Here is a 26924-nt window from a genome sequence, read left to right on the forward strand (position 1 = left end):
GCACCAGGTTTTATAGAGGTTCCCTAAAAATTCAGCTGGGTACTTCTTCTTTCGAGCTCGCCTCAAAAATGGCTCGATTCCACTATAAGATCTTCAAGATCAAAAAGTTACAAGATTGGATTCCAAATCATAGGTAAGATTGGTAATCATCTTTATAATTTTCAAGTGTTTACAGTGTTTATTTTTTCTCTCTCTCTCTCTCTCTCACCTCTCTCTCTCTCTCTCTTTTATATGTACTAACTCCTTCTTCTTCTTCTTCTTCCTTTATGTGTATGATTTTCCCTTGGATCTCCGAGCCCTAATCCTAGGGCTTTAAGACTTAGCTCTGTAAGTCTCCTCCTCTCCGACCTTTTTCTGTTATGTTCCTTTTTTTCAGTTGAGTATGCATGTATTTATAGCTTTAGGATAGAAGAAAGAGCTAGAAGTTAGTTGCAACAATTTTAACAAACTTTGCAACTAACTTCAGGTTTTGTCTGACTAGGTTGTTAGAGGTCGAAGGCCACTTGTAGATTTAAATTCTTGTAACTGAATCTTGCTAATCTAGACAGTGCATGTGCGGATTTATTTTAACAATAAATAACATTGATTAATTCAATAGCCTTTTAATAACGTAACACATTATTATTTTTACCATAATACTAAAAAAAATCACATAACAGAATGCAAAAAGAAAGCTTGCCATCTCGCTCCATGAATGCGCCGCATTCTTCCTCTAATTACGAGATTGATGGATCCTAATTTGAACAGCACGTGAAATACAATACCAAAAACGAAATCTTTAAATTTGCTTCCTATTATAGAATATTAAAATCACAACTAGAATCATTCTCACAAAAAAAAAGCTCCATTAACGAACAAAAAAGCTTCGTTCATAAACAACATAACATCAATCATTCATAGCCAAAATCGTTTCTTAAACTACCGACAAGATCTATATAATCGTTTTACTCTGATTATACATAAGATTAAAATCACTAATTGAAACCATTCTCACCAACAAAAACTTCATTAACAAACAAAAAAGCTTCGATTACCATCGTCACAAGATCGGTCATGAGTTCACTATCGAAATCGTTCCTCAAACTACCAAAAATACCTAAAAATTAGAGACAAAATTGTTGCTAGATGAAGGAAAAATTCAATCGACACTTTAAAACAATTGATCCAAAAATTGCTCTGTTCTGCTGTGTGTTTTTTTTTTTCTTGCGTTTCAAAAGTAACTTTTTGGTTACTTATGATATTGATAATAAACCAATTAGTTACTTTTGCGTAAAAAAAATATTATTGTTATTACTATTTCATCTTTTCTAACAATATACTATAAATAACATCAATCAACTAACATCTACTACGAATTTCATTTTTTTTTTTATTTTCTTGTATTTTCAAAAGTAACAATTTGGTTACTTATAGTGCCGATAAAAAACTAATTAGTTACTTTTACATAAAAAAAACTTTATATTTATATCATATAATTTTAGATACAATTTGATTACCTTCAAAACTTATTTGTAAACATTTTATAATCAAATAGTTATTTTTAAGTTATATTATTGCATATTATTTAAAATATATTTTGGTAACCTTAAAGTTTATTTTCGAAACTAATGAGTTGTTATGTATTATAATAAGCTACCACTTTCATGTACCAATTATTTTAGGCTAATTAGTAATTTTTTCCCCCGAACTTTGACATGTACTAAATCGTACTTCTTGAACTTTTTTGGCCGTTAAAAATTCCCCCCGAACTATTGAGATTGTTAAATTTAAGGACTTTTGTCTAACTTTAGTAAAAAAATTCTAACATGGATGAAAGTTCAAGGGGCATGATTTAGTACATATCAAAGTTTGAGGGGCATGATTTGGTAGATATCAAAGTTTGGGGAGCATGATTCAGTACATAAACAATCACTGAAACAGTAAAATTGAATGAAAATAGACAAAAGGGGCACAATTTAATACATGTCAAATTTCGGGAAAAAGTATTAATATTTATTTTATTTTATTCCATCTCATTTTTTTTTCAAGAAATTCTTTAATTTATTTTTTGTTTCCATATTTATATAAAGAAACTTTGTTGAATATTTGTCCAGGTTTAGTCAATCTGTTTGGACGGATTCTTTGAATAAATTCTAATTTCTATTTTTGAAAAGATTTTCATTTATTAGCAGATTGTTTCTTAATTCTTTTTCCACAATCTAAAGAGTTTTTAAATAGTATAAAGATATCCTTAGGTCTCTGGCTTTCATTAGCGCTCTTGATGTATTTTGTTATAAATCATTTTCAAGTTCAGAGAGTGTTTTTGTTATATAAGGAACTTGAGGCCAACAAGTTCTTAATATTTTATTACTATATTATTTTTGTATTGTTTCTTTGTGGAAATTATGCAAGTTGAACATATTCATCAATCTTCGGGAGAAGAGCTGCTCGTAGACACTTTTTCAGGAGGAAGAGTGCAAGTGCTACGATTTAAAGTGAGTTTAAAATCTTAACACTTCAAAAATTTGATTAGGAGTTCAGATTACAGTAGTTGCGAAAAATTTAGAAAAGGAGTCTTTATGCGTATAAGTTAATTCGATTTTGTAATCAATTTTAGATTTTTTTAATAAATTTCATTCTTTATGCATGACCCCGTAAATTAGTAGCAATTTGAGAAGATTGCTGATACCACGTATAATTTTGTGTTATTTGCTTTATGTTCTTTTTTACTTTATGTTAGTTAGCGGTTTAAATGTATCTCATTTATGTCCAAACAATTTTTGTATCCGTTTAAACATCTATGTAACAGTATAATAATTAATTATTTAGTTTGAACAATTAATTAATTGGTGATTATAAAAATATAATCTAAAAATAAATATAAATTAAATGTGTATTTTTTTTTAGAACAAACGCTCCAAAAGAACCCAAAGAACTCCAAAGAAAGAGGGAGAAGACAAGTATTCATTAATTAACAACCTCAACTATAAATACAACTTGAGTAACTGCACTACCAAAATTTGCTAAGGCCATTAAATTATACATAACATGGGTATAAGCTATATCATTAATAATTCTAAAACAATGAGAAATACTAGAAACTTGAAGATGAGATAAATTACAATCAAAATTTTGAATAATTAAACCCAGAAGGAAACCAAAGAAATGTTGTTGTTCATTTTGTTGCACAACACTTGTGTAATTAGGTTCAGAATGAACCTTGTCCAAGCCCAAAAGGCAAGCTTGAGCCTAAGCGTTTCTCAAAGCTAGAGCTTTAGCAACTTCAGGAATAAATGTACCTTCCAAATGTCAAATAGAAAACACAAAAACTGTTGGGAAAACTTATACAAGATCATATTATTTTTCATGTAAATTATTATTTAACATATGAAAGTCCTAATTACTACAAGTTCTAATTGATGATTCTTAACAGAGTAATTCTATGTTATGAACTGAACTTAAAATCAATGAACACAGAATTTACAAGCTTCCTCTGCATTGAAAACACATTCCAACCGAGTAGTGCTTGGGTTCCCTTGAACCGGGTACAGTAACTTTCACTAAACAATCAATTCAATTACAAATTCCAGTTCTGATTCTTCAAATCAAACAATGTAATCTAAATTGACTTTTGTACAAAGTTACCTAATACTTGAACAACCTCAAGCTTTGAGATCTAAACTCATTTAGATCTCAGTACACAAGAACACACAGCTGAACCACCTTCAGCAAAGTAATCTGAACTCCCTTCAGATCAAGCAGATTCGAACTCCATCTTCAACCTCAGAAAGATCTCTGGAATCTCTCTCTGCAAACTACAAAACAGAAACAAAAAGAAGTTGTGCCCTAGCAGAGCAAGAATCAAGAAAATGATTCTACCCGAAGAGAGTTAGTTAGAACAACAGTCACAACAGAATTTATATCCTAAAGATAATAAAATCTGACTAACTAACTAACCAGCAAAGTACAGCTGTCACAAACTAACAAACACGCAGAAAGCTGACATGACACTAAAATGCACTTAGTGAAATCAGATGCAACTAACTACAGAAAAGATGCTAGACAAACAAATACTGATGCAGGTATACTGAACAAGAGCATTATCTAATTTGCCACACAAAACATGACACTTACAATATATACAATAATTTCTCATAACATGTTATCTAAAACTCTAAAATTATATATGAGTAACGGAATACTTAAAGTGATTATTGCACATCAAAAAATATATTCTTTCATTCAATGATCTAACTCTTGTTCATTTCTATCGTAGAGTATTATCAATCATTAAATTTGGATTTCCATAGAACTTACCAAAATACTAATTTCATCACAATCTTCCACAGAGATTAATCTAATTATGTGATTAAATATATTTTATGCATTATAAACCCTTTTTTTTTTTAATGAAAATAGGTGTTATGATTATTATTTCACAATTTTGGAGATTTTTTAGAATATAGGTGTGATATGCATGCTATATGTGAATTTTATATTTTCACATTTTTGTGCTCAGTAACAGTGAAAATAGGCCGGATGGAAATTTGAATCACATGGATACAAAGTTGTATCAAGTAATTTACGGTGCAATATTATTGGATCTTTTTGAATATCAGGGTTTAGCAAAATAATAGACTTGGACTATTTTACATCTAGGCTTACAAGATAACTAAGTGGGGAAGTAAGGGTATTTTAATCTTTTTTTTCCTAAGTGATTAGTCACCTTATTTGAAGCTTTTAGAGGGTTGTGACTCACCATTTATTGGTGACCAGCAGCTTGAGAAGAAAACAAAAAGGAAAAATGAAAGGAAAAAAAAGTCAAAAGCAAAAGGAAAGTCAAAACCACCAAATCACTTTCTTCTTCTCCCTCTCCTTCGTGGCTTCTGAACCATGGCCAATTTAGGCAGAATTTGGGGTCCGTTTTTAAAAAGGACCGTACATTTTGAGACTTTTGTTGGGATCCTAATTGAGTGTTTTCTCAATATTTAGGGTATTGCCATGTTATCTATCGATATGGAAACTTTTAGTTGTGAATTTAAGTCCCTCAAAGTGTTAGGGCAACACTTATTGGTTTTCCTAGAAATGTGACTTAGAGCCTTCGATTACCAGTAGCTATTTTCACTCAGGTTGACCGACACAACTGAAATAAAAATTGAGGTAAGACTAGTATAACACATGCATATGTACATATTTATGTTTGCTAGATGTATGACATATCAGTTAGAACGATCGTTGGTGTATCTATGTTTGCATCTTGATATTTTGAATATATAAGTTTGGCAATTCAAGATGTATGAAGTAATGCTACCAACACGAGTATGACAGAGTACTGAGTGAATGTGGTAATATGGTTGATTATACTTCCAAAAATATGAACTAGTGCTACCAACACTAATACGCCGGAGTACTGAATGCATGTGGTATTATGGCTAGTTGTACTTATAGTATGGATTGAAGCTACAAACACTAGTATGACTAGAGTACTGAGTGCATGTGGTCTTATGATCAGTCGTACTATGGTCAAGAATGTTTGAGACTTAGTTCTACGTGTTTGCCATGATTTATGAATTGTTGGTAGGTATATGGGCACTTAGCTGCAAGTCGGTTATATGTTATGTTTTATGTTTTTCTTACTGAGTCAGTCGACTCACAAATGTTATGTTATGTGCAGGTAAAGGCAAAGTCGTTGTTGAACGACAGTGAGTTTAGAGTTGGATGAAGATTGTACATATCGAGACAGTTTGACCTAGATTGTTGAATCTTCGAGACAGCTAGGACTCACGATTTTGTAGTCACTCTGCGACATCTTTTGATTATGTACAATTAAAAAATGTAGGTATGAAATCCCAAATTTCATAAACGTAATGCAGTTTATGTTTATTTATTAAAGTTTAAATTAATTTATGTTTCATTAAACTCTTATTAGCAAAATAACTTTACAAAATTTTTTATTAGCAAAATAACTTTCTTTGGTCGTGTAAATGACTATAAATTGCATTCTGCGACCATAAACGACCATTATGGTAAAATGACTAAAAATTTACATTGTGTGACTATGATGGTTGCATAGATTAAATATTTGAAGACTCGTTTGGTACGCCGTATAAGGGTCGTATTGTATTAAATAATAAAGAATAATATGTTTGGATAAAGTAATGTATTATATTAATTATTACGAATAAATTTTTTAATACAATGTATATTGTATTATTTAATACATAACAAATGATTTGTATTATCTTGTATTATAATATTTACAAAGAATTCGAGATCAACACCAATCTCCGACCCGAACATGGACCCGAGACTCAGACCCGAACCCAAACCCGAGACCCGAGATCCGGGACCTGAACCTAGATGAGGACTCGGACCCCGACACGGACTCAGACCCGGACCCCAGACTTAGACCCCGGACCCGAACACGAACCCAAGACCCAGATCTAAACTCGAACCCGGATCCGGGTCACGGATCCGTACCTAGACCCGAACTCGGACCTGGGATCGGGACACGGACCCGAACCCGGGACTCAAGACTCAAGACCCGGACCGGGACTTGGGACCCGACCTGAGACCCCAACCCGAGACCCCAACCCGAACCTGGACCCAGACCAAACCCGTAATTAGTGTTGGAGTCGAGTGTATTGAAAATATATTATAACTTTACACAATATATTAATATAAGTCAATACCAAACATAGTATTATATTAAATAATACTAGTACAATATAACAAAACGAGTCCTCAGAGAGTTACTTTGGCAAACTTCTCATGTGTTTTTAATTTAGGTTTTTAAATATTTCAGAAATTCAATGCTCTTACATAATTAAAATTGTGCTAGTTTCTTGTTCAGGTAGAAACTAGAAACCGGTGACGAACACTAAACAGTCAACTCAGTTCCGTCCGTTTGAGTGAATGGATGGAGTCGACATCTCTGCGAATTCGAAGCTTCGAACAACTTCCTTCGCCTATGGAGTTCGAGTCTTTGATCGAATCCTCTAACTCTCCCGCCGTAAATTTCCGATTCAACTACATAATTTATTTCTCTGTTTTTTTTTTTTGTTCAATCAGTGGTAGGACTCTCAATCTTTCGTTTATCTATGGCATACAAGGTTTTTAAAGGTTGCGTTAACGACTGGAAAGCTTTTTCCAAGTGGAAGCCCTCCAATGGCGGTCTCGACTATTTGCTGGTAAAACTATGTGTGTGTTTTAATTTTTTAGTTTGTTTATAGCTCACTTGAAAATTTGGAATCTTTTCTCTTCTCAATTGCTTTTCTTTCTTAATGGAAGCTCAGGAACGGGTAGGATCATGTGTTGTGGAGGCTATGCTATCTAAATCTGCACCCGTCTTCTACGGTGATCTTAGAAGCCATGAGAGGGTAATTTCACGTTCCTTCCCGTTAATGGCATTGTAAGCATTGGATAACTGTAAGATTTTAATTAGCTTCACAACTTACTATCCCTCTACTTTTTTTAGGTTGCTTTACCATTTTCTGATTTCATTGGTTTCTGCAAGCTACGTTTGCAAAATGCTGAAGATGGTGCCGGTAGTAGTTTCGAATTGGAAAGCCATGGTATAACAGAGTCTGATTCTGTTGATGGGTGTTTGACCAATGACGGTGTTGCTCAACAAATATACTTAGCACAGGTTCAATTTCAAGGATATAGAGATTATACTTTTTCTTTCCTTGTTATTTTTAGGATCATGTTTGTGTCGGTTTTGCTTTTGAGGTGTACTTTTCCTGCTCGATTCATTTGGCACAAGAATTTATGTGTTCTCCACACAATTCAGATAGTACTGTTTTGCAAATATTGTTTGTTTGTGTATATTTCAGGTGCCAATTCTGCACGTAGAAAGTGAAGATAAGGTTCAGTTGGAAACACTGAGAGAAGATATTAATACGGTTTGTAAATCTCTTGGACCAGTCTGTGTTTACTACTCTATGGCCATCTAACAAAGAGTCCTTTGTTCTCACTCTGAATCTAACTACCAATTGTCTACTTCTGCAGCCTGTATTTTTGAAGGAAAAGGTTTTAGCTTCTGTCAACTTGTGGATGAACAGTGCTCAAGCTAGATCAAGTACTCATTATGATCCACACCATAACCTTCTATGCTTAGTTTCTGGCTGTAAACGAGGTAAAACTATTGTATTTAGGGAAATCTCTAGGTGGTTTATTTCAACATTATTGCATTAGCTGTTACAGAAGTTTGGATATCTCTGTTCGCTTGCAGATGTTTCATCTTTTGGACGTTTATATATATGTATATTTATATACATTATTAAGACATTTTATAAATTTATAAGTCTCATATATACTTATTAAGACTTTATATGTTCAACCAAACATTACTTTTTATGTTCTTTGAAATCATAAACTGGATTTTTATGCCACAACCAAATACAGCTATATAAACATTACAATCATATCCTCCTCCTTACAATCTAACTATTCAGAAAATTTTGAACTCTTCATAATATTATCATGGCCCATTTAGATTTGTTATTTATTAAAGAGCAGATTTAGCTATTTTGACAAGAGCTGGTTTTTATGTCTTGATCGCAAGAGGAATCTCTGTCTATATCCTATGCCTATTTTCTGGAAAATAATAAACCATTATTTTCTGAACATTGACAAGCTTGAGTTCTTTGCAGTGCTTTTATGGCCTCCTTCTGCCAGTCCCATGTTATATCCTATGCCTATATTTGGGGAGTCATCAAATCATAGGTAATCCAATAATCTATTCTTTTTTCCTTGTCTGCATATCAATTTTTTTAATTTAAAATTTATTGTGATTGGGGTGTGTGTGAGATAGTAATCAGGTATCTGTTCTTGATGTCTACAACTTTTAATTACTTTTTTCTTTTCCATTTCTATTGTTTTTGGTTTTGTGGCAGTTTGCTTGCTGTAGAAAATCCAGATTTGTTAGTTTATCCACGAGCAAAATGTTTAATGGAGTACTCACAGAAGATTATTCTCCATGCAGGTGATGCCCTTTTCATTCCCGAAGGATGGTAAGCTTTAATTCACATCTGTGAAACTGTTTATTTGATTTGGAGCCTTCTTGTTCCTGTTATAATCTTATGTAGATACATTGTGACTATGATCTCTACTTATTCTTGTTACTTGCTCATTATCTGCCAGTTCCAATCTTATTTCAGTTGTTTATGGAGTTGATGTTTATTTTTACTAGTATTATGAATCCTCTATTCTCGAGCAACTAGAATTGATGCATGCATATGCATATATTGATATTTAGTTGCTAGGATCCTTGTTATGTGATTTATTTTGATCGTCATATTTTTTTACTCTCTCTAGTTTGTTACTTGAATAGTGTTTTGCTAATTGATTTTCTTACATTAGGTTCCACCAAGTGGATAGTGATGATTTGACTATAGCAGTTAACTTTTGGTGGCCGTCCAATATTATGTCGGGCATGTCAGAACATATGGATGCTTATTATTTGCGAAGGATATTAAAAAGGTGGTGGTTGATTAATTCTTTTAATGAAATGATCGGGTTAGTAATTTAAAAACTAACTTTTGATTGTTTTTCTTTATATGGGTACGTGTTCCTTCTTTCAATCCAAATTTACATGAAAGACTGGCAGACAAGGAAATGGTATGTGTCTCATTCACATATTTATATATGTGTAGTACTTTTTCTTTACTTTTCCAAAAAAAAAACGAAAAAAATTGTATTTGTAAGGGGAACATACAAGAGCAGAAAAGTGGTCGAAGAACCACAAAAACAGAGGTGTAATGTAAAAGTTTGTAAAATAAAGGAAGTAGAGTTTTGGTGAAGTATTTTAAAGAATAGAGTAGAGAAACCGATGTGAGTGCTCTAACTACTTTGCTAATATACATAAATAGTCAGCCAATTAGCTGTTCTACAGCTTTAGAAGAGTCATTCCTAAATTAGTTTAAATTTTCCTACATCATCCCTTAAGAAAAATGTGTCATTCGCAAATTGCTTGTCGGAATTTTCAAGGAACAACTGACCTTGGACCAATGGGTTACTTCTTTATCCATTTGTTAACCATTTAACTTAGTTTATTGATGAGAACCTGCAACTCAATTAGCAGCAACCAGCAACAAAAACAACACACCAGCAGCAGTAAACACAAATAACCAATACACCAGCAACAAGAACTCTCAAATATCCAGAACCCAATGAGAATGATTCAAAATGTCAGTTTTTATTGAATTGAAACAAACTGAGGTCCTCTTCTACACATGGCAGAGAGCTAAGGTAGCTCTCTACTGATGCAGTAGAGAATTCTCTATTACAAAATGCCTAATCGAAATGAACACTCCTTTCCCATACAAAAGGCAACTCACAACTAAGTACAATTACCCAAAATACCCCTGCCTATGCCAACACATCATTGGTTTTACCTTGCTTACCCCTTCTAGCATAGGTAAATTTAATTGGAGGCCTCACATTTGTATCATTACCCCCCCCAAAATCCCGAACCTTGTCCCCAAGGTTGAAATTCGGAAACTGGGCTGCAATGGTGTCAAACTTCTCCCAAGTAGCTTCGAAAAGAGGCAAATCTTTCCAACGAATCAACACTTCAATAGGAGCTCCTGTAGGTGTAGGCCTTTGACGCACATTCAAAAGTTCAGCAGGTTCGACCAACAACTCCAAATCAGCAGTCAATGTAGGAGGAATGGTAGGAGACGAGTGAGCTGTACCCACCGCAGCACGGAGTTGGGACACATGGAAGACGGGATGAACTGCGGAGGATGTGGGAAGATCCAAATGATAAGCTACGGCACCAATCCTTTTCAGAACAGTAAAGGGCCCATAGAAACGAGCAGCGGGCTTCTCGTTCTTGCGGAGGGCTAAGGACTTCTGTCGGTAAGGACGTAGCTTGAGAAAGACTCGATCGCCAACCGCAAACTCCACATGGCGACGGGAAGAATCAGCTGCTGCCTTCATCTTGTGTTGAGCACGCAACAAGTGCATTTTGAGGTCATCGAGGAACCCATCTCGTTCTTCCAGATACTGCTCTAGGGCTAAGACCGAAGTGGATCCCTCCGAATACCGGATTAAGGCTGGCGGTTCACGCCCATACAACACCTTGAATGGAGTGCAACCCAAGGAGGAGTGGAAAGTAGTATTGTACCAGTACTCTGCCCAAGACAACCACTTGGCCCATGCCTTAGGCCGATCAGAGGCCAAACAACGAAGGTAAGTCTCAAGGCAACGATTGACCACCTCCGATTGGCCATCAGTTTGAGGGTGGTAGGCGGTGCTATGGCGGAGTTCAGTACCCTGAAGGCGGAACAGCTCAGCCCAAAAATGACTGAGAAACACGCGGTCACGATCCGAGACTATGGTCCGAGGAACCCCATGCAACTTGACCACCTGATGAAGGAAGGCTTCTGCAACTGTGCGAGCTGTAAAAGGATGCTTGAGGGCGATAAAGTGACTGTATTTGCTCAAACGATCCACAACCACTAAGATCGTGTCAACGCCTTCCGATTTTGGCAACCCCTCAATAAAATCCATAGTCAAGTCCTCCCAAACCTGGGCGGGAAGATCTAAAGGCTGCAAGAGACCCCCCGGTGACATGGCCAAGTGCTTGTTCCGTTGGCACACTTCACAAGCGCGCACAAAATTCCCCACATGCGCTTTCATACTGACCCAATAAACATCGCCCCGAAGGCGAAGGTAAGTCCGATACTCCCCCGAATGACCACCGATTGGAGAGCTATGGTATTCCCGAAGGAAATGTGGAATCAAGGATGATGTGGCAGCCAAAACAAGTCGTTTCCGATACAACAGACGCTGCTTCTCGAAGGTAAAACCCAAGACATCCTTCCCTTGTTCCAAATCTGCCACTACTCGAGAGAGGAAAGGATCTTGCTTAATTTCTTGTTCAATCACCGTCCAATCCAACCATGTAGTAGTAGTAAGGATAGAGCATTCGAGAGGTTGCACTCGAGACAAAGCATCCGCAGCTCGGTTACCCACCCCCGGCCGATAATGGATATCAAAATCATACCCCAAAAGTTTGACCAACCATTTCTGATGTTCCGGAGTGACCAATCGTTGTTCCAAGAGGAACTTCAAGCTTTGTTGATCGGTACGGACAATAAAACGGCGACCTAGCAAGTATGGCCTCCACTTAAGGACCGCCAACACAATGGCCATTAATTCCTTCTCATAGATGGACTTAAGTTGAGCTCGCGGTTTCAGAATCTGACTGAAGTAAGCAATAGGTCGCCCTTCTTGCATCAAAACCGCTCCTAACCCATATCCGGAGGCATCCGCTTCAACCACAAATGGCTTGGCAAAATCTGGAAGGGCTAACACGGGGACCGTAGTCATTGCTGTTTTGAGAGACTCAAAAGCTTCGGTTGCTGCCGAAGACCAAGCAAAGCTATCCTTCTTCAATTGATCTGTTAGAGGCCGAGCAATAGAACCATAATTCTTGACAAACTTGCGATAATACCCCGTAAGACCAAGGAACCCTCGAAGTGCTTTAATCGAAGTAGGGAGAGGCCACTCCAACATGGCTTTGATCTTTGTATCATCCACCGCAACCCCTTGGCCACTCACCACATGTCCCAAGTACTCAATCCGTCGCTGTCCAAACGAACACTTCTTCCTATTAGCAAAAAACTGATGCTGGAGGAGAGTTTGAAGCACGAGCTCAAGGTGCTGTAAGTGTGTAACTTCGTCGGGACTATATACCAGGATGTCATCAAAGAACACCAAAACACAATCTCGCAACCAAGGCTTGAATAGCGCGTTCATCTGAGATTGGAAGGTGGCCGGAGCATTAGTAAGACCAAATGGCATGACCAAAAACTCATAATGGCCCTCATGAGTGCGAAATGCCGTCTTGTGGACATCTTCAGGCCGCACCCTGATTTGATGGTAACCTGAGCGCAGATCAATTTTGGAGAACACTTGAGCACCATGTAATTCATCTAAGAGTTCATCAATGACCGGTATGGGAAACTTATCTGGAATAGTGGCTCGATTAAGGGCACGGTAGTCCACACAGAACCGCCAACTACCGTCCTTCTTTTTGACCAACAACACCGGGCTAGAGAAGGGGCTGGTGCTATCTTGGATGATCTTGGCGCCTTTCATTTGGTCAATCAACCGCTCAATCTCATCCTTAGTGATCTGGGGGTATCTATACGGCCGAACACTAACTGGAGCTGCATCCGGGCGTAAAGTAATAGCATGATCATGTTGTCGAGGTGGTGGTAGAGTCCGGGGCTCCTCAAACACTGCTGTATATCGCTGCAACAAAGCGGAGATAGCTTCGGAAGGTTTTTCCTCTGCAACCACCACCGCCGAATAGCCTAGCTCCACCCAAACCCCCACTTTTTCTGATTGTAAGGTTGCCATTAAAGTCTTCAAAGAAACCGGTGTCTTGTGTAAGGTGGGATCCCCTTGTAGAACCACCCGTTGATTACCGAGATTGAACTCCATAGTATGCTCTTGCCAATGATGGGTGGTTTTTTGTAAAGTATTCAACCATTGTACTCCCAAAATCACATCTGTATTACCCAAGGGAAGTGGAAGGAAATCATCCACAATGTTAATGCTTTGCAAAGTCAGCGGAACGCCTCGGCAAACCCCCGTGCCTTTGATCGCTTGTCCACTACCCAACTGAACCCCATAAGCTTCCGTGCTTGTAATGGGCAGCTCCAACTTGGTGGCCAAGTCCACCGTAACAAAGTTGTGGGTTGCCCCACTATCAACTAACACCACCACATCATGACCAAGGATAGACCCCAACATCTTCATCGTCTTCGGAGGGGTTAATCCCACCACCGAATGCAACGACACCTCCACAGTTTGGGCTTCCGTCGCTGCCTCCATTGGCGGTAGTCCAACCATTTCAGCAATTAAATCATCCGGAGGCTCTTCTTGGGCTTCATCTTGTACCACAATCACCACCAATTCCGCTTCTTTGCATTCATGTCCTCGAAACCAGCGTCCATCGCACTTAAAACAAACACCCCTTGCTTTCTTTTCTCTCAATTCAGCCTCGGTGAATCGTTTGAAGTGGGTCGGAGAAGATGTTGATGAAGCTGAAGTGGATTTACTTTGAACCGAAGTAGTAGAGTAAGTTGGTGAAGTGATAATGTGAGGTGCACGTGATTCTGGAAGAATTAGAGAATTGGGCCGACTGTTAAATGGTCTATTTGACCCAACTTTATGACCCCTCACCAAAGCTTGATTAGCTTCAATAGATTCAGATAATTCCATGGCCCTAATTAAGCCATTTGGATGCAAGAGCCGCAATGGACCTTGTATATCCATTTTGAGCCCATTAACATATGCAGCTTGCAATCCCTGGTCACCCATCGTCCCCATAGCAGCAGCCAACGATTCAAACTTCCGACGATAATCTTGCACCGATTCCGTTTGGCGGAGAGCGAAGAACCGGTCATAAATTGTTCCCTCATGAGCGGATCGAAACCGGCGAAGGAGCATCGCTTTCAATTCCTCCCACGAGCCGATGGTATGCCTGGAATTCTCCCAACGGAACCAGTTAAGAGCCGCCCCCTCTAAGCACAAAATCGCAGCTTCTAATTGCTCCGCCGGCGTCAATCTCTGCAACCCGAAATATCGGTCAGCCCTGTAAGTCCATTCATCGGGATCTTCGCCGGAGTACACAGGTAGCTCAATCTTTCTTGCCCGAAACTCCGATCGCCTTCCTCCGTCTCCATCTCGCCCGTTCGACCCTACCACTGCCGGCGATGGTGGTCGTTCGTTTACAGAACGTCGACCTGAGCTTTGCGTCGGCGCCTGGCTCTCCCGGAGTGCACACATCTCGTCGGCCATCCTCGCTTGACCATTCAAGCACAATCGGATCTGCTCAGCTAGTCCCGTGACTGTTCGATCCTGGGATTCCTTGAACTCTCCGAGGATCACTTTGATGTTATGAATATCTTGCTTTACACTGTCCAGCCCTTCTTCGATCCCTTCTACCTTCTTCTCCATTCTCGTGGACGGCATCCACCAGGTCCGGCCGGCTCTGATACCAAATGATGAGAACCTGCAACTCAATTAGCAGCAACCAGCAACAAAAACAACACACCAGCAGCAGTAAACACAAATAACCAATACACCAGCAACAAGAACTCTCAAATATCCAGAACCCAATGAGAATGATTCAAAATGTCAGTTGTTATTGAATTGAAACAAACTGAGGTCCTCTTCTACACATGGCAGAGAGCTAAGGTAGCTCTCTACTGATGCAGTAGAGAATTCTCTATTACAAAATGCCTAATCGAAATGAACACTCCTTTCCCATACAAAAGGCAACTCACAACTAAGTACAATTACCCAAAATACCCCTGCCTATGCCAACACATCATTGGTTTTACCTTGCTTACCCCTTCTAGCATAGGTAAATTTAATTGGTTTTACCCAAAATACCCCTACTGATGCAGAAAAGTGGTCGAAGAACCACAAAAACAGAGGTGTAATGTAAAAGTTTGTAAAATAAAGGAAGTAGAGTTTTGGTGAAGTATTTTAAAGAATAGAGTAGAGAAACCGATGTGAGTGCTCTAACTACTTTGCTAATATACATAAATAGTCAGCCAATTAGCTGTTCTACAGCTTTAGAAGAGTCATTCCTAAATTAGTTTAAATTTTCCTACATCATCCCTTAAGAAAAATGTGTCATTCGCAAATTGCTTGTCGGAATTTTCAAGGAACAACTGACCTTGGACCAATGGGTTACTTCTTTATCCATTTGTTAACCATTTAACTTAGTTTATGCTTCAATCTGTTTTATAGTCTGGGAAATCAAATTCACTTTGCTTTCTTTTTTTAATATTTGTAATGCAATGTTTTTACTGAACAGTACTAAATATTTGTTTGCACATTTTTAACTATAACAGAATGAAGTCCTGTGTAAGTTATCATCTTCAGAGATACAGAATATGAAGAGGCATACATGTGCACTGCCTAGTAGTGGGGAAGCAGGTAAAATTTTTTAGGATTCTATTTTGAGATTTGGTTTCATTTTCTCGTGGATAAAAAGGTAGAAATATACAGCTGTTTTAATTTGATATCAGGTTCTAGCTCCGGTGAATTGAATTTGGCATGTGGAAGAAAAGGTTTCAAAGGAAGAGAGCTGGAGCAGAAAACTAAGTTGAATGATCTGGAATCACATGCCATTCAGGCTCTTCACGAGCTTGTTTCTTTAGTTCATGATCGCATTAGCGCTGCAGATTGTGGTGAACTTGTGCAATCTGAACCAATAAGAAGTTCTGCTGTTAGTGCTGAAGTTGAAAGTAAGAAAGCTACGAGAACTAATTCTTTTTGCTTAGAAGATGATCCGGCCGCTAAAATCCTGTGGAACCTTGAAGCAAGCACACTTGAAAGTGTCTTTCTTGCCATGGCGGTGAGTATATTTCCAATCTATTTTGTGTACACAGCTCAAGTCTCGTGTAGAGCTAGATTTTGTATTTTGGCTGCAATTTATAAATTGTACTTCAAACCCATGAGGCCTTGGGTTTAATATCTTGTGGGGACCTACCTAGGAGTTGGACTACAACGATTGTAGGTTCCAGTGATGGGACATATATGATATATTTATTTGTTTGTATCTATTGCACTTTAATATGCATCCCATACCATAAAGGTGGGATAGTTCAAGGACAAAATGTCAGTGAAGAAAGGTTTTGCTTTCTAAACTATAAAGCAGTAATAAAGGAATTTAGAAAGGTGGCAGAATTTTTGTGTGGGTGGTGATACCATTTTTGGAACTTGAATTCGGGTGCTATAAAATAATGTTTTGGAGTTCTTTGTTTGCTTTTATTTTGAATTTTGTTCTTTATATGGTTCTGGAGTTCTTTGTTTGCTTTTATTTTGACTTTTGTTCTTTATATGGTTGTGGGGCTAACTGTTTGGACTACGACTACTAAGTTCAAGAACATGCCTATATCTGATGCAGTCAGATATAGGTTTCTGGAACATTTGGGTAGAAAGAGTATCTTTGGTTCAACTCTATCAGTACTAGAAGAAAATGCAGATTATTAAACAATGGTGATGCTAGAGTTTTAATTTGCAGTACATTTAGTCTTTCATGAAGTGTTTAATCTGAGATTCACTGACTAATTCTTATTTTGTTCATGGAAAGTTAGTGTTTTATTTCTCGAGTCTTTCTTAAGTATTTACTTCTGCACATATCTTTTTTTCAGTTTAACTTCCCAAGAACTCTAGAGGCTTTAATACTTCACTTGCTTTCACCAGTAGCAGCAGAAGTCCTTACACGTAAATTTGACGAGCTTGATCATCTGACCACTAAGGAAGATCGGTACACACTAGTTTTCTTTATTCATATGAAAATTTCTTCCCTACGTAGTGACAAAGGAAAGAAATCCTAAATTAATTATCATTACAGGAACAAGTTCTACCAGGTTTTCTATGGTGCCTTTGATGACCAGTTTGCTGCAATGGATGCTATTCTAAATGGGAAAGAATCATTTTCGCTCCAGGTAATAAGTCACTTCTTTCTATCGAACCATTTCTTTCTTTCAAAGCTTCAACAAATATAGCACCTCAATTTCTTGTTGGAGTTTGCAATTGTAGGTTTGTTGAACATTAACCTTCTGATATGAAAGAGTATTGTTGATAAGCTCCTGGTTCAGTGATTCTCAAATAATAGAACACTTTCAATAGCAGCAGAATACAATAGAGAAAATAATGGAACAGTAGCAAATTGTATGAATAATGATATTATGGAAGCTTTATTGAATTAGGAAAAAGAGACTCAAGTCTCTAACAAAAGAGAGAGAGAGAGAACTCTCCATGATGCTGATAATTATCTCAATTCTTGCATAAAACAAAACAATAGCTCCCCTTTGGCACTAAAAAGCCTTCACTCCCAAAATAACTAACTGCCAGCTCAAATCCCAATAGACCAAGCTTAACCCTGACCTGTGTATCTTGCACCCCTTCTAGTTCTAGTGTAGGTGAATTAGGTCTAGCAATCTTGAGCCCGTGAGTCCGAGAAAACCCTTCAGCTCCTTAATTGACGTAGGCAGCGGCCAATCAAGCATCGCTTGACTTGGAAAAATTATGCACTTAATTGATAATGCACATCAGTAAAAAAAAATAATAATAATAATTAATAAAAAACTAAAAAAAAATGGGATTCCTTCTCTTTTTATCCACAGATTATAGAATTGGAATCATTTGAGGAGCCTTATTACCGGATTAATTTGGGATTGAGAGTACAAAACTCTTTATTTTTGGTGCAGGCATTCAAGAATGTGCTGGACAAATATTTAGGAGTAAACTTCGTTGGGTCTTCAATACCAGGGATCAGATGAAGTGTCTGTTGAGCCACAAAGTTGGTCCCTCTAGAATCTTAAGGGAGCAAATTAATGCATATTTTCTGTAAACCTTTTCTTCTTTTAAAATTAATTCCAATTTTGACTATAACAGTAATGCTGTATGAGTCCTAACATGTTTTTTTTTTCCTTTAGTTGGACATACCTTGTATGTTTTCATGGAAACCAATTTGATACTTTAGTACTAGCTTTCTACAGCTATTTTTTTTTTTTAAATAAATAAATGAACTGAAAATATTTGAGGTATACGACAACAAACAGAACAGGTATGTTAGGTTAATGTTACTTATATTTAATTATATTCTTAGTTTTCTTTGAAGTTGTGTGTATTTTCATTATAGGACCCGAATTTTTAAAGCAGCCAAATTGTAAGTCCGAACTGTTTTTTCTTATCATAGTCATCTAAAATATAGAGATAGAGTTACAATTAGTGACTAGCGGCCTAAATTAAAACGACCAAAACCTAAATATTAGGGACATTTTCATCAATTAATTTTTCATAAGTGTGTATCCCTAATCATGCAGTAATTAAACAACAAAAAAATTACCAATTTCACCTGTACACACATGGTCAGTTTGACATAGCTGTGCTGTGAAGAAAAACAGCTTAGTTGGTTGTGAAAAAAATAACTGTAACAGAACTGTAGAAAAATACTGAGCAAAGTGTTTAGTAAATTATAAATTTTAAAGTGTTGGTTAAGATTTTATTATAATGATTATGATAATGTTATAATCTAGTTTCATTATAGTCGCAAATATATAAAAATTTATGTTATATAATTTTTTTTTTTTTATATATTTTTAATTATTTTCTCCTAAAGTATAAAATTATATACATTTGATTAAAATAAATTGCAGTGTTTTTAAATTATATTTTTACTTCTTATAAAAAATATATAAAAAATTTAAATATATAAGATACTCTAGATTGATGTTGAACGTTAATATAAAATATAATATATATATTTTTTAAAAGTATTAAAATATTAGGGTAAATACTATTTTGGACCCTCTGTTTTATAAAAGTTACCAATTGGACCTTGTGTTTTGTTAAATGACAAAATGGACCCTGTATTTTCTAAAATAGTACAAATAGGACCCTGAATTGATTTTTTGTCAAAATAAAGTTTAATTTTAATCTGATCTAAAAGTGTTATGACAAAACTGTTTACATTTTTTGTATCTGTTCTTATTAAGCATTGTCTTCAAGTTGGTTGTATTAAAAAAAAAGTTGTCAAAAATTGAGCTCAAGGTCCTATTTTTACTATTTTAGAAAATATAGGGTCCATTTTGTTATTTAACAAAACACAGGGTCCAATATGTAACTTTTGCAAAACATAAGGTTCAAAATGGTATTTACCCAAAATATTATTTATTTTATTATAATTTATTTTAAATATTTTATTTTTTAAGATATAATAAATAAGTAAATATATTGTTAGTATAAATAAATTTATTATAGTTTTTAATTAAATCATTTTTTTTTTAAAAAAAGTTTGGTTGTACCAGCTTTAACTTTTAGTCGTAGTTTTTTTATAAATTTTTTAATAAGTTGTTTTTGAATTGTTTACAAACACTTTTTTATCACAATTTTTGTAAAAAGCACCTTTTAGCTTTTTTAGGTTAAGATGCAAAATGATCTTAAATTTAAAAGTTGAATTAGTTAATGTCCATTTTTTAAAAAAATAGTAAAATTGTCAAATATAATAAATTAGCTAATAAAAATTATAAAGATACATTTAATACATATTAATTTTTTGAAAAATTATATAATAATTAAATTAAGTTATATAAAATTTTTAGTATTGCATATTAATATATTGTAACAAAAATGAATAAATATATTAGATAATTAAATATATATATATAATAATATTTGATATAACGTATCACTGAAAGTTAATATGCCGTAATAATAAAATTATATACCACAAAGAAATTATAATAATACTAAGCCTAATAAATTAATACTCAAAATATATATATCAATGCTAACAAAATTATATATACCACTATTAAAATATGTATACCATACTAAATTTTTTATGTATAATTATTATATATAATAAAATAGAAATTAAACATCATCTTAAATAATAATATACTATACACAACCAAAAATATATACCATACAACAAAACATATATACATACAATAAGAAATAAAACAAATTAATATAAAGTGTTACACCCAATTTTCGAAAAATCGAAAAAAGTCAACGCGACTTTGACCAAGACTCATAAATGTCAAATAAATCAAGACATCCTTCTTGAGGGCCCCATGGCACTTCTAGAGGGCTCGAAAACATCAACCAACCATTTGACGTTGGGACTCACACACCTAAGTGTGTCCAAACTAGGGTTCATGGGCCCGCACGAGTGTTTTTATTGTAGAAATCTCAATCCGCCAAGGAAACCAATAAGGACTTGACTTGTTTGGGCATGAAAATGACTTGAGTTTATGCATAAAGTCAAAATAGCACTAAAACCACAAGAAAAAGAGGAATAAGTGACCACTGCCACAAGAAAATGACAGTGCTCTCCAGTTTTGGTGACCACTGCCACAAGGAGATGGCAGTGGTCACTCCTCGCAAACCATGGAAGGAAAATTGTTTGAATGGGTTCCCTCGACACCAAGGAGTAAAAAACAAGTGAGAAATTTTTTTTTCTACCTAGGAATCGCCTTAGGTGACCACTGTCATAAGGGGATGGTAGTGCTCCCCATCATTGGAGACCATTGCCATTGTGGAGTGGCAGAGGTGGACTAAAGAGGAGGCAAGTAAGATTCTTTGCCAGTAATGCATTTTCATCAATAATATGTCAAAATCAAGTGAAAGAAGCCACCAACCTTTAGTCGACCAGTCATCTGCTAGTGCATCTCTAACCGGCCAGGGGAGTGAACTCCCTTCCCGAGGCATTTGGAAACAAGCAACACAAAGGCCAATCTTCAACCAACTAGGGCCAAAAACTAGTGGAAACACCCAAAAAATAATCTGAGATGTATTACTAATACCGTCTACATCAACTGGTGCGATCTACCTCCTGTCAATATACCGACTACATCAGCCAACTGGGGGATCACGGACAGCCAGGCCCTACCAAGTACAGGGCTGGCCAACCATGGACAATTGCCCAGCATAGGCTTGGCTGGCTAGGACCAATCTCCCTACTTGGCAATGGTCGGTAAAGGCTAGCAACATAACACAAAGTTGGCTTACCTCCACCATATACTCTCCCAGAGTATGGCCGACCAAACTCTGACACATTCGAGCTTGCAGCCCATCCAAGGAGGGCCAATCAGCCAAGTCCTTGCAGTAACGGATCCTTCTATGCAAGCATAGTTGGACCAAATAAGGGACATGATTAAGGGCCTTGCTCGTCCAAAACTTTCAGACCTTGAGCTAGACAGGTCAAGGGGATCACCAATTCTCGGCGTATATAAATTCCTTACCCTTCCCCAAGTTCAAGATGCCGATATGGAAGATGTATACTAGGCAAGAAGACTCACTAGCACACATCAAGTACTTGGAGATGTAGCTCAATCTCAAAAGATTACTGGTGTTGTGTAGTGTCGCATATTCCCGGTAACTTTGTTGGAAACAGCTCAACAATGGTACTTCAAACTTGCCCTAAGAAGATTCAATTCTTGGAATGAGTTTTCTCAAGAATTCTACACACAATTCTCGTCCTCAAGGCTTATACCATCGTAGGTAGAAGACCTTGTAGAAGTCAAACGACGATAAGGAGAACCTTTGAAGGATTACATCCAGAGGTTCATGGACGAGGCCACTAAGGTCAAAGGCCTTACAAAAGAAGGTCGATATACGACCATACTGTTGGGAATTATTTTACCAGGATCTTAGATCTACTCACAAGTATGTTTATTAACATCCTAAATATGAACTTTCTAAAACGATAAAATAAACACATATAAAGTTAAGAAAACCTTACATTGATGCAGCGGAATAAATGTCTCCTTCCACTCAGATCTCTAACCCGATTCCTTTACGTAGCGAGTATAATCAAGATCTGAGCCCGAATCTCCTTCTTCTTCAAGCTTTGATCCTTCACAGTCTTCCAATCTATGATTGAGTTACTGCTTACTGTGTGTGGGCACTTACTCTTTCACTAGGGTCACGAAAAAGATGAAGGAAAAGAGGGAGAGAGGTTTCGGCCAAGGTAGAGAGTGAGGGAAGGCTCAGTTTTTCTGAAGAGAGAAATTTCTGTCAGAAAGCTAATGAAAGCATGTATTGTGAATGAGCCATCACTTTCTATTTATAGGCAACTTACTAGGTTTAGGTTTAGAATTATTTGGCATTAAAATAATGAAAATATTAATTTGAAAAAGCCTTATAAGTGGCCGGCCATAGGTGTTGTAATGGGCCCCACTTAATTTTGCAATTTTATCAAATTTTATCTCTATTTTCTCAAAAATGCCAATTTTCCAATTCTAACCTTTTAAATGCCAAAACTAATTATTTAATAATTAAAATACATTATTAAATAATATTGTCATTTAATTTAATTATTAATTAGACATATAAAGTCTATTAATAAATAAATAAACCTAGAAAACTCTTTTCCTTACAATTTCACCCCTGAATAGTGAAAATTCATAAAATCAGACATAGTCTAACTTTAGAATTATAATTGATCAATCACGAATCAATTAATGAGTCTTATAAGCAGAATGTTCTCAACTAGAATGGGGACCATGGATCTATATGCTGAGCTTCCAATAAGTGAACCAAATTTACCAAGTAAATTCCTACTTATTAATTCTTCGTTGAATCCACTCTTAGAACTTAGAATTGCACTCTCGTACTTATATAGAGCATATTGTATGTTTCACGATACCAATATACTATCTCATTTAACCATTGTTATAATCTTATTGTGATTTAAAGATCCTCTATATAGATGATTTACATCGAGATGGGATTTCTTTACCGTTCTCACCCCTCAATGTATTTTGCCCCTTAAAACACTTAGCTACTTCGTAAATGGTGTTTAATGATCTAATAATTAGTCGGTTAAACAAGAGCTCATCCATTTACTTCTATTTGCTAAGCTCGAAGGGAATCATCACTTAACTTCTATACACCAAGTAGAAGCTATAGATTCCATATTTATGTTCAAGACTCCCACTCAATCATACTATCATGTTCCCAAAATATACGTATCACCCCGACCCAAAAGTAGGCTTAACTAATAAATCAAAGAACATGAATAGCACTCCCGAGTTGAGCCCAAGCATATCGGGATTTAGATTCTTTTCAATCTTAAGATCAACTACCGATATTGACTTGGAAAGATATGTATAACGGTAAGTTTGTAATATCTTAACTTAGTTGCAATATCGGTCCAGTCCAATGTATACTCCATACATTCGAAACTAGTATACTTTACTAATGTCCTGGAAAGAACATAACACTTACTCCAAGTGTAAGTACACATCATCGCTGATTATCACATTAGTGTAAATCCAATAACACTGATGAAACAGGGACCAAAACTTTTGATTCATATGATCACAATCACATTCCACCGTGTTGACGATACCGTAATTGTGAATAAACATATAATCCGGATTTAACCGATTTTGTGTGTATGAATGTAATAAACATATTAAACATATTAAACCATTAGCATGTAAAATTCATGCAAACATCAATCACTTCAAATTTCTTATATTGATAACTAATCGGATTGAAAAAAGTTTTATTTAGGGCATAAAACCTAACAAACTCCCACTTGCACTAATATAAAATAAACTGTGCAAATAGGTCAATCTGATGTCTTGATCTTTAGATCAAGTGTAGTATATTTGAATCCACCCAAACTTCTGGAAACAAGTTCATAAATACTCTTATGAAACATCCTTTACTATATGCTTTACTCATCAAGGGATACTGAAATCTTTACTGTTTTAAAAGTACATCTGAATTAACAGAGGACATATCTCTCATATTTTAAAATATGTAATTGAGATAATACGGTGTAGACTTTTCTTCGGTTGATATAACTTTACCGGTATTTTCGAATAGACCAAGTTATAGTTCTTCTCTGGTAGAGCTTGAATTATTATACAATAATTCCTCCACCCCCAAAGTAAGCACCATCTGATATAAATCGAAATTAGATGGTGAGATACAAGGACAACTGATACACAGTTCCTTAATATCTGACATATAGATCACTTTTATAAATCCTTCTTGAATATCTTCTAATGTTCCCTATTTGATTACATCTCAGATAGCTCCCACTCAATAATGTATGTCTGGTTAAATAATACTTTTAACCTCTGATTGTTTAGAGAGTTACCTAGTTGTGACTTTTGTATTAGTCTGAAACTTTAAGTCAAGACTAAGTCATCAACATAGCAGACTAGTATTTGAAGTGAAAAATACATGCCAGAGATTAAGTAATCAAAATTAAGATACCATCAAATTTTATGAGGATTAAGAATTCTATGTTCAAGTCATTTGAATGGACTGAACTAGAGTTCTTTATCTTATTCTCATAATTCTGATAAGCTATACCTATCCATGTGAATGGTTAGATTTGCTTTTCAGTAGTGTTCTTAAGTACCTATCACAATTATCAACCTAATGAAGATGGGTATAGAACTTTAAAATTCTCCCACTCAATTAAGGTAGTGTGAAACTTTAACAAAGAACTTTCAAAGGTATCAAACTTTTACTTACAACAGTAAAATCGAAATGGAACATACAATCAAGATCAAGAATTTATATTGACAATAGCTGACTCATTATATTACTTCTATGTTTAAACAAGATATGTGTTTCATAGGGAATTGTGGAATAGACTCCACCCCTAAGAATATACATGTAGGGTACTATGGATAACCTCCACCCCTAAGTATATAGAGATTATGATCCACCCCTAAAGGTTGTAAAGATCATGATTCTCTAAGTGTGATAGAGTTTATGTGGAGTTGAATACTATCCAGAGTTCATTAGATATAAAAGATCGTTGAACTGCATAGTTTTCTTAACTTTTCTCCACCCCTATCAGATCATAAGATCCTTTTATTAAACAAATTCTTAATAATTGTATGAGAATTAACAATTATGATAAACATAGAAATAATTTCTAATGTTTATATAATATAACTCTATGAAGAGTTGTAAATATTATAGAATTTGTATCAATAATAAAAACACTTACACATACAAACATACAAATATAATGTGGTAATAATTGATGAAGATAAATTAAATGAAGCTCAATCTCATAAATTGCAATAGGGAATTTCGAAAAAAAAAAATAAACTTTATTAATAATAAAAAAAATATTGCAACAATATGAGAGAAACAGGGATAAATATCCCTAACTAAAATTTGAAATCCAAATTGTCTTTAAACTAAAACAATTAATTCAAAAAATAAATTGAAGAGCTTCATCTTCATCTGGACGATTTCACCCTTGGTCCAGCTTGCTGATCCAACTCAATTGAGTTCAAGTAGCTTGGCCTATAAGAAGAAGAAAACAAATAAACAAAGTTAGTCCAGAATTATAAATCCAATTGGATAATAATTCACTAAAACTCTTAAAGTTTATGAAAGGAAATACCTTGTTTCTTTGCAAGAAGTTTAGGACATTGGGGTTTCCAATGGCCTTTTTCATTGCAGTGGAAACACTTTCCTTTAAGTGTAGCATCACCAGAAGGAGCAGTCTTTTTCATGACTTTTGTTCGCTTCTTGGTGTTCTTCCACTTCTTCTTCGATTTGGGCTTTGAAGCAGAGGCGACATTTGCTTCAGGTTTCATCGTCCCATTACCATTACCAGGATGAGGTTTACTCCCTTTCTTCTTGGGTCCTCCAATCAAATTTTCATAAGTTTGAAGGTCATTGACTAATTCATGAAAGTCAATTTCCTTCTTATTCATGACATAATTTGATGTGTATGGTAGAAATGCTGGAGTCAGGCTGTTCAAGATAAGACTTACTTGAGTAGCACTGTCCATTTCAAAGACCATGATCCTGGGCTTCTTGGAAATAACTGGACATGAGGAGAACATGATCACGCACGTTTTGATGAGGTTCCATCCGTGCGTTAATGTACTTCTTAGTCGCGTCAAAGCGTGACTGAAGTGATGCCTTACCGAATAGCTCATTTAACTTCGTCATAACTTCAGCAGCCTTCTCAGTTTTAGAAAACCGAGTTTTGAGGGTGTCAACCATGCTAGAAAGCATAAAGTATAGAGCTTTGTCATTTGCCTTCTGCCAACGCTCATACTTTTCTTTCACAGCTTTGGATGCATTATCCCTGTGCACTTCGTGTGACGGCTCAGTTAAAACAAACAAGGCACTTTCTCCTATGAGAGCAATATTAATGTTCTCATTCCATTTATTAAAGTTAGATCCATTCAGCTTATTTTCAGTCAACAGTGATAACATGGGATTCATTTTGACAAACAGGATACTACAAAATAATAGAAATCAACAAATAGAAATTAATAATGGTTTAACACACAAAATCAATTCAGAAATTATAAGCACATAGCAAGTAGGAATGATATGAGAAAATACTTAAAAATTCAATCCTAAATAATTTCCAAGGTTTTCAACAAACTGAT

General features: G+C 35.7%; 1 protein-coding gene across 2 annotated transcripts; it reads left to right on the plus strand.

Moving 5' to 3' along the window:
• The first annotated feature begins 6722 nt into the window (after positions 1 to 6722).
• Positions 6723 to 18569, plus strand: LOC115718306 (lysine-specific demethylase JMJ31). Of its 2 annotated transcripts, XM_030647153.2 has the most exons (15): positions 6723 to 6991; positions 7092 to 7169; positions 7275 to 7358; positions 7457 to 7627; positions 7815 to 7883; positions 7990 to 8116; positions 8634 to 8706; positions 8877 to 8993; positions 9343 to 9462; positions 9582 to 9600; positions 15864 to 15948; positions 16041 to 16369; positions 17169 to 17284; positions 17372 to 17465; positions 18231 to 18569. In XM_030647153.2, exons 1-15 carry the CDS (start codon positions 6899 to 6901, stop codon positions 18300 to 18302), a joined length of 1647 nt encoding a protein of 548 aa, XP_030503013.2. In that variant the 5' UTR covers positions 6723 to 6898; the 3' UTR covers positions 18303 to 18569. The 2 variants fall into 2 exon arrangements, with proteins under 2 accessions (XP_030503013.2, XP_030503059.2); XM_030647199.2 differs by lacking the exon at positions 6723 to 6991 and having other exon boundaries at positions 7270 to 7358.
• The last annotated feature ends 8355 nt before the right edge of the window (positions 18570 to 26924 follow it).

Source organism: Cannabis sativa, chromosome X (assembly GCF_029168945.1).
Source record: "Cannabis sativa cultivar Pink pepper isolate KNU-18-1 chromosome X, ASM2916894v1, whole genome shotgun sequence".
Lineage (NCBI taxonomy): Eukaryota > Viridiplantae > Streptophyta > Magnoliopsida > Rosales > Cannabaceae > Cannabis > Cannabis sativa.

Bases quoted from the DNA above. Each gene is read 5' to 3' on its own strand.
- LOC115718306 (XM_030647153.2), top strand. From the start codon at position 6,899: ATGGAGTCGACATCTCTGCGAATTCGAAGCTTCGAACAACTTCCTTCG. The intron at 7,628-7,814 runs GTTCAATTTCAA...TGTATATTTCAG, and splicing joins AACAAATATACTTAGCACAG to GTGCCAATTCTGCACGTAGA. The intron at 7,884-7,989 runs GTTTGTAAATCT...CTACTTCTGCAG, and splicing joins TGAGAGAAGATATTAATACG to CCTGTATTTTTGAAGGAAAA.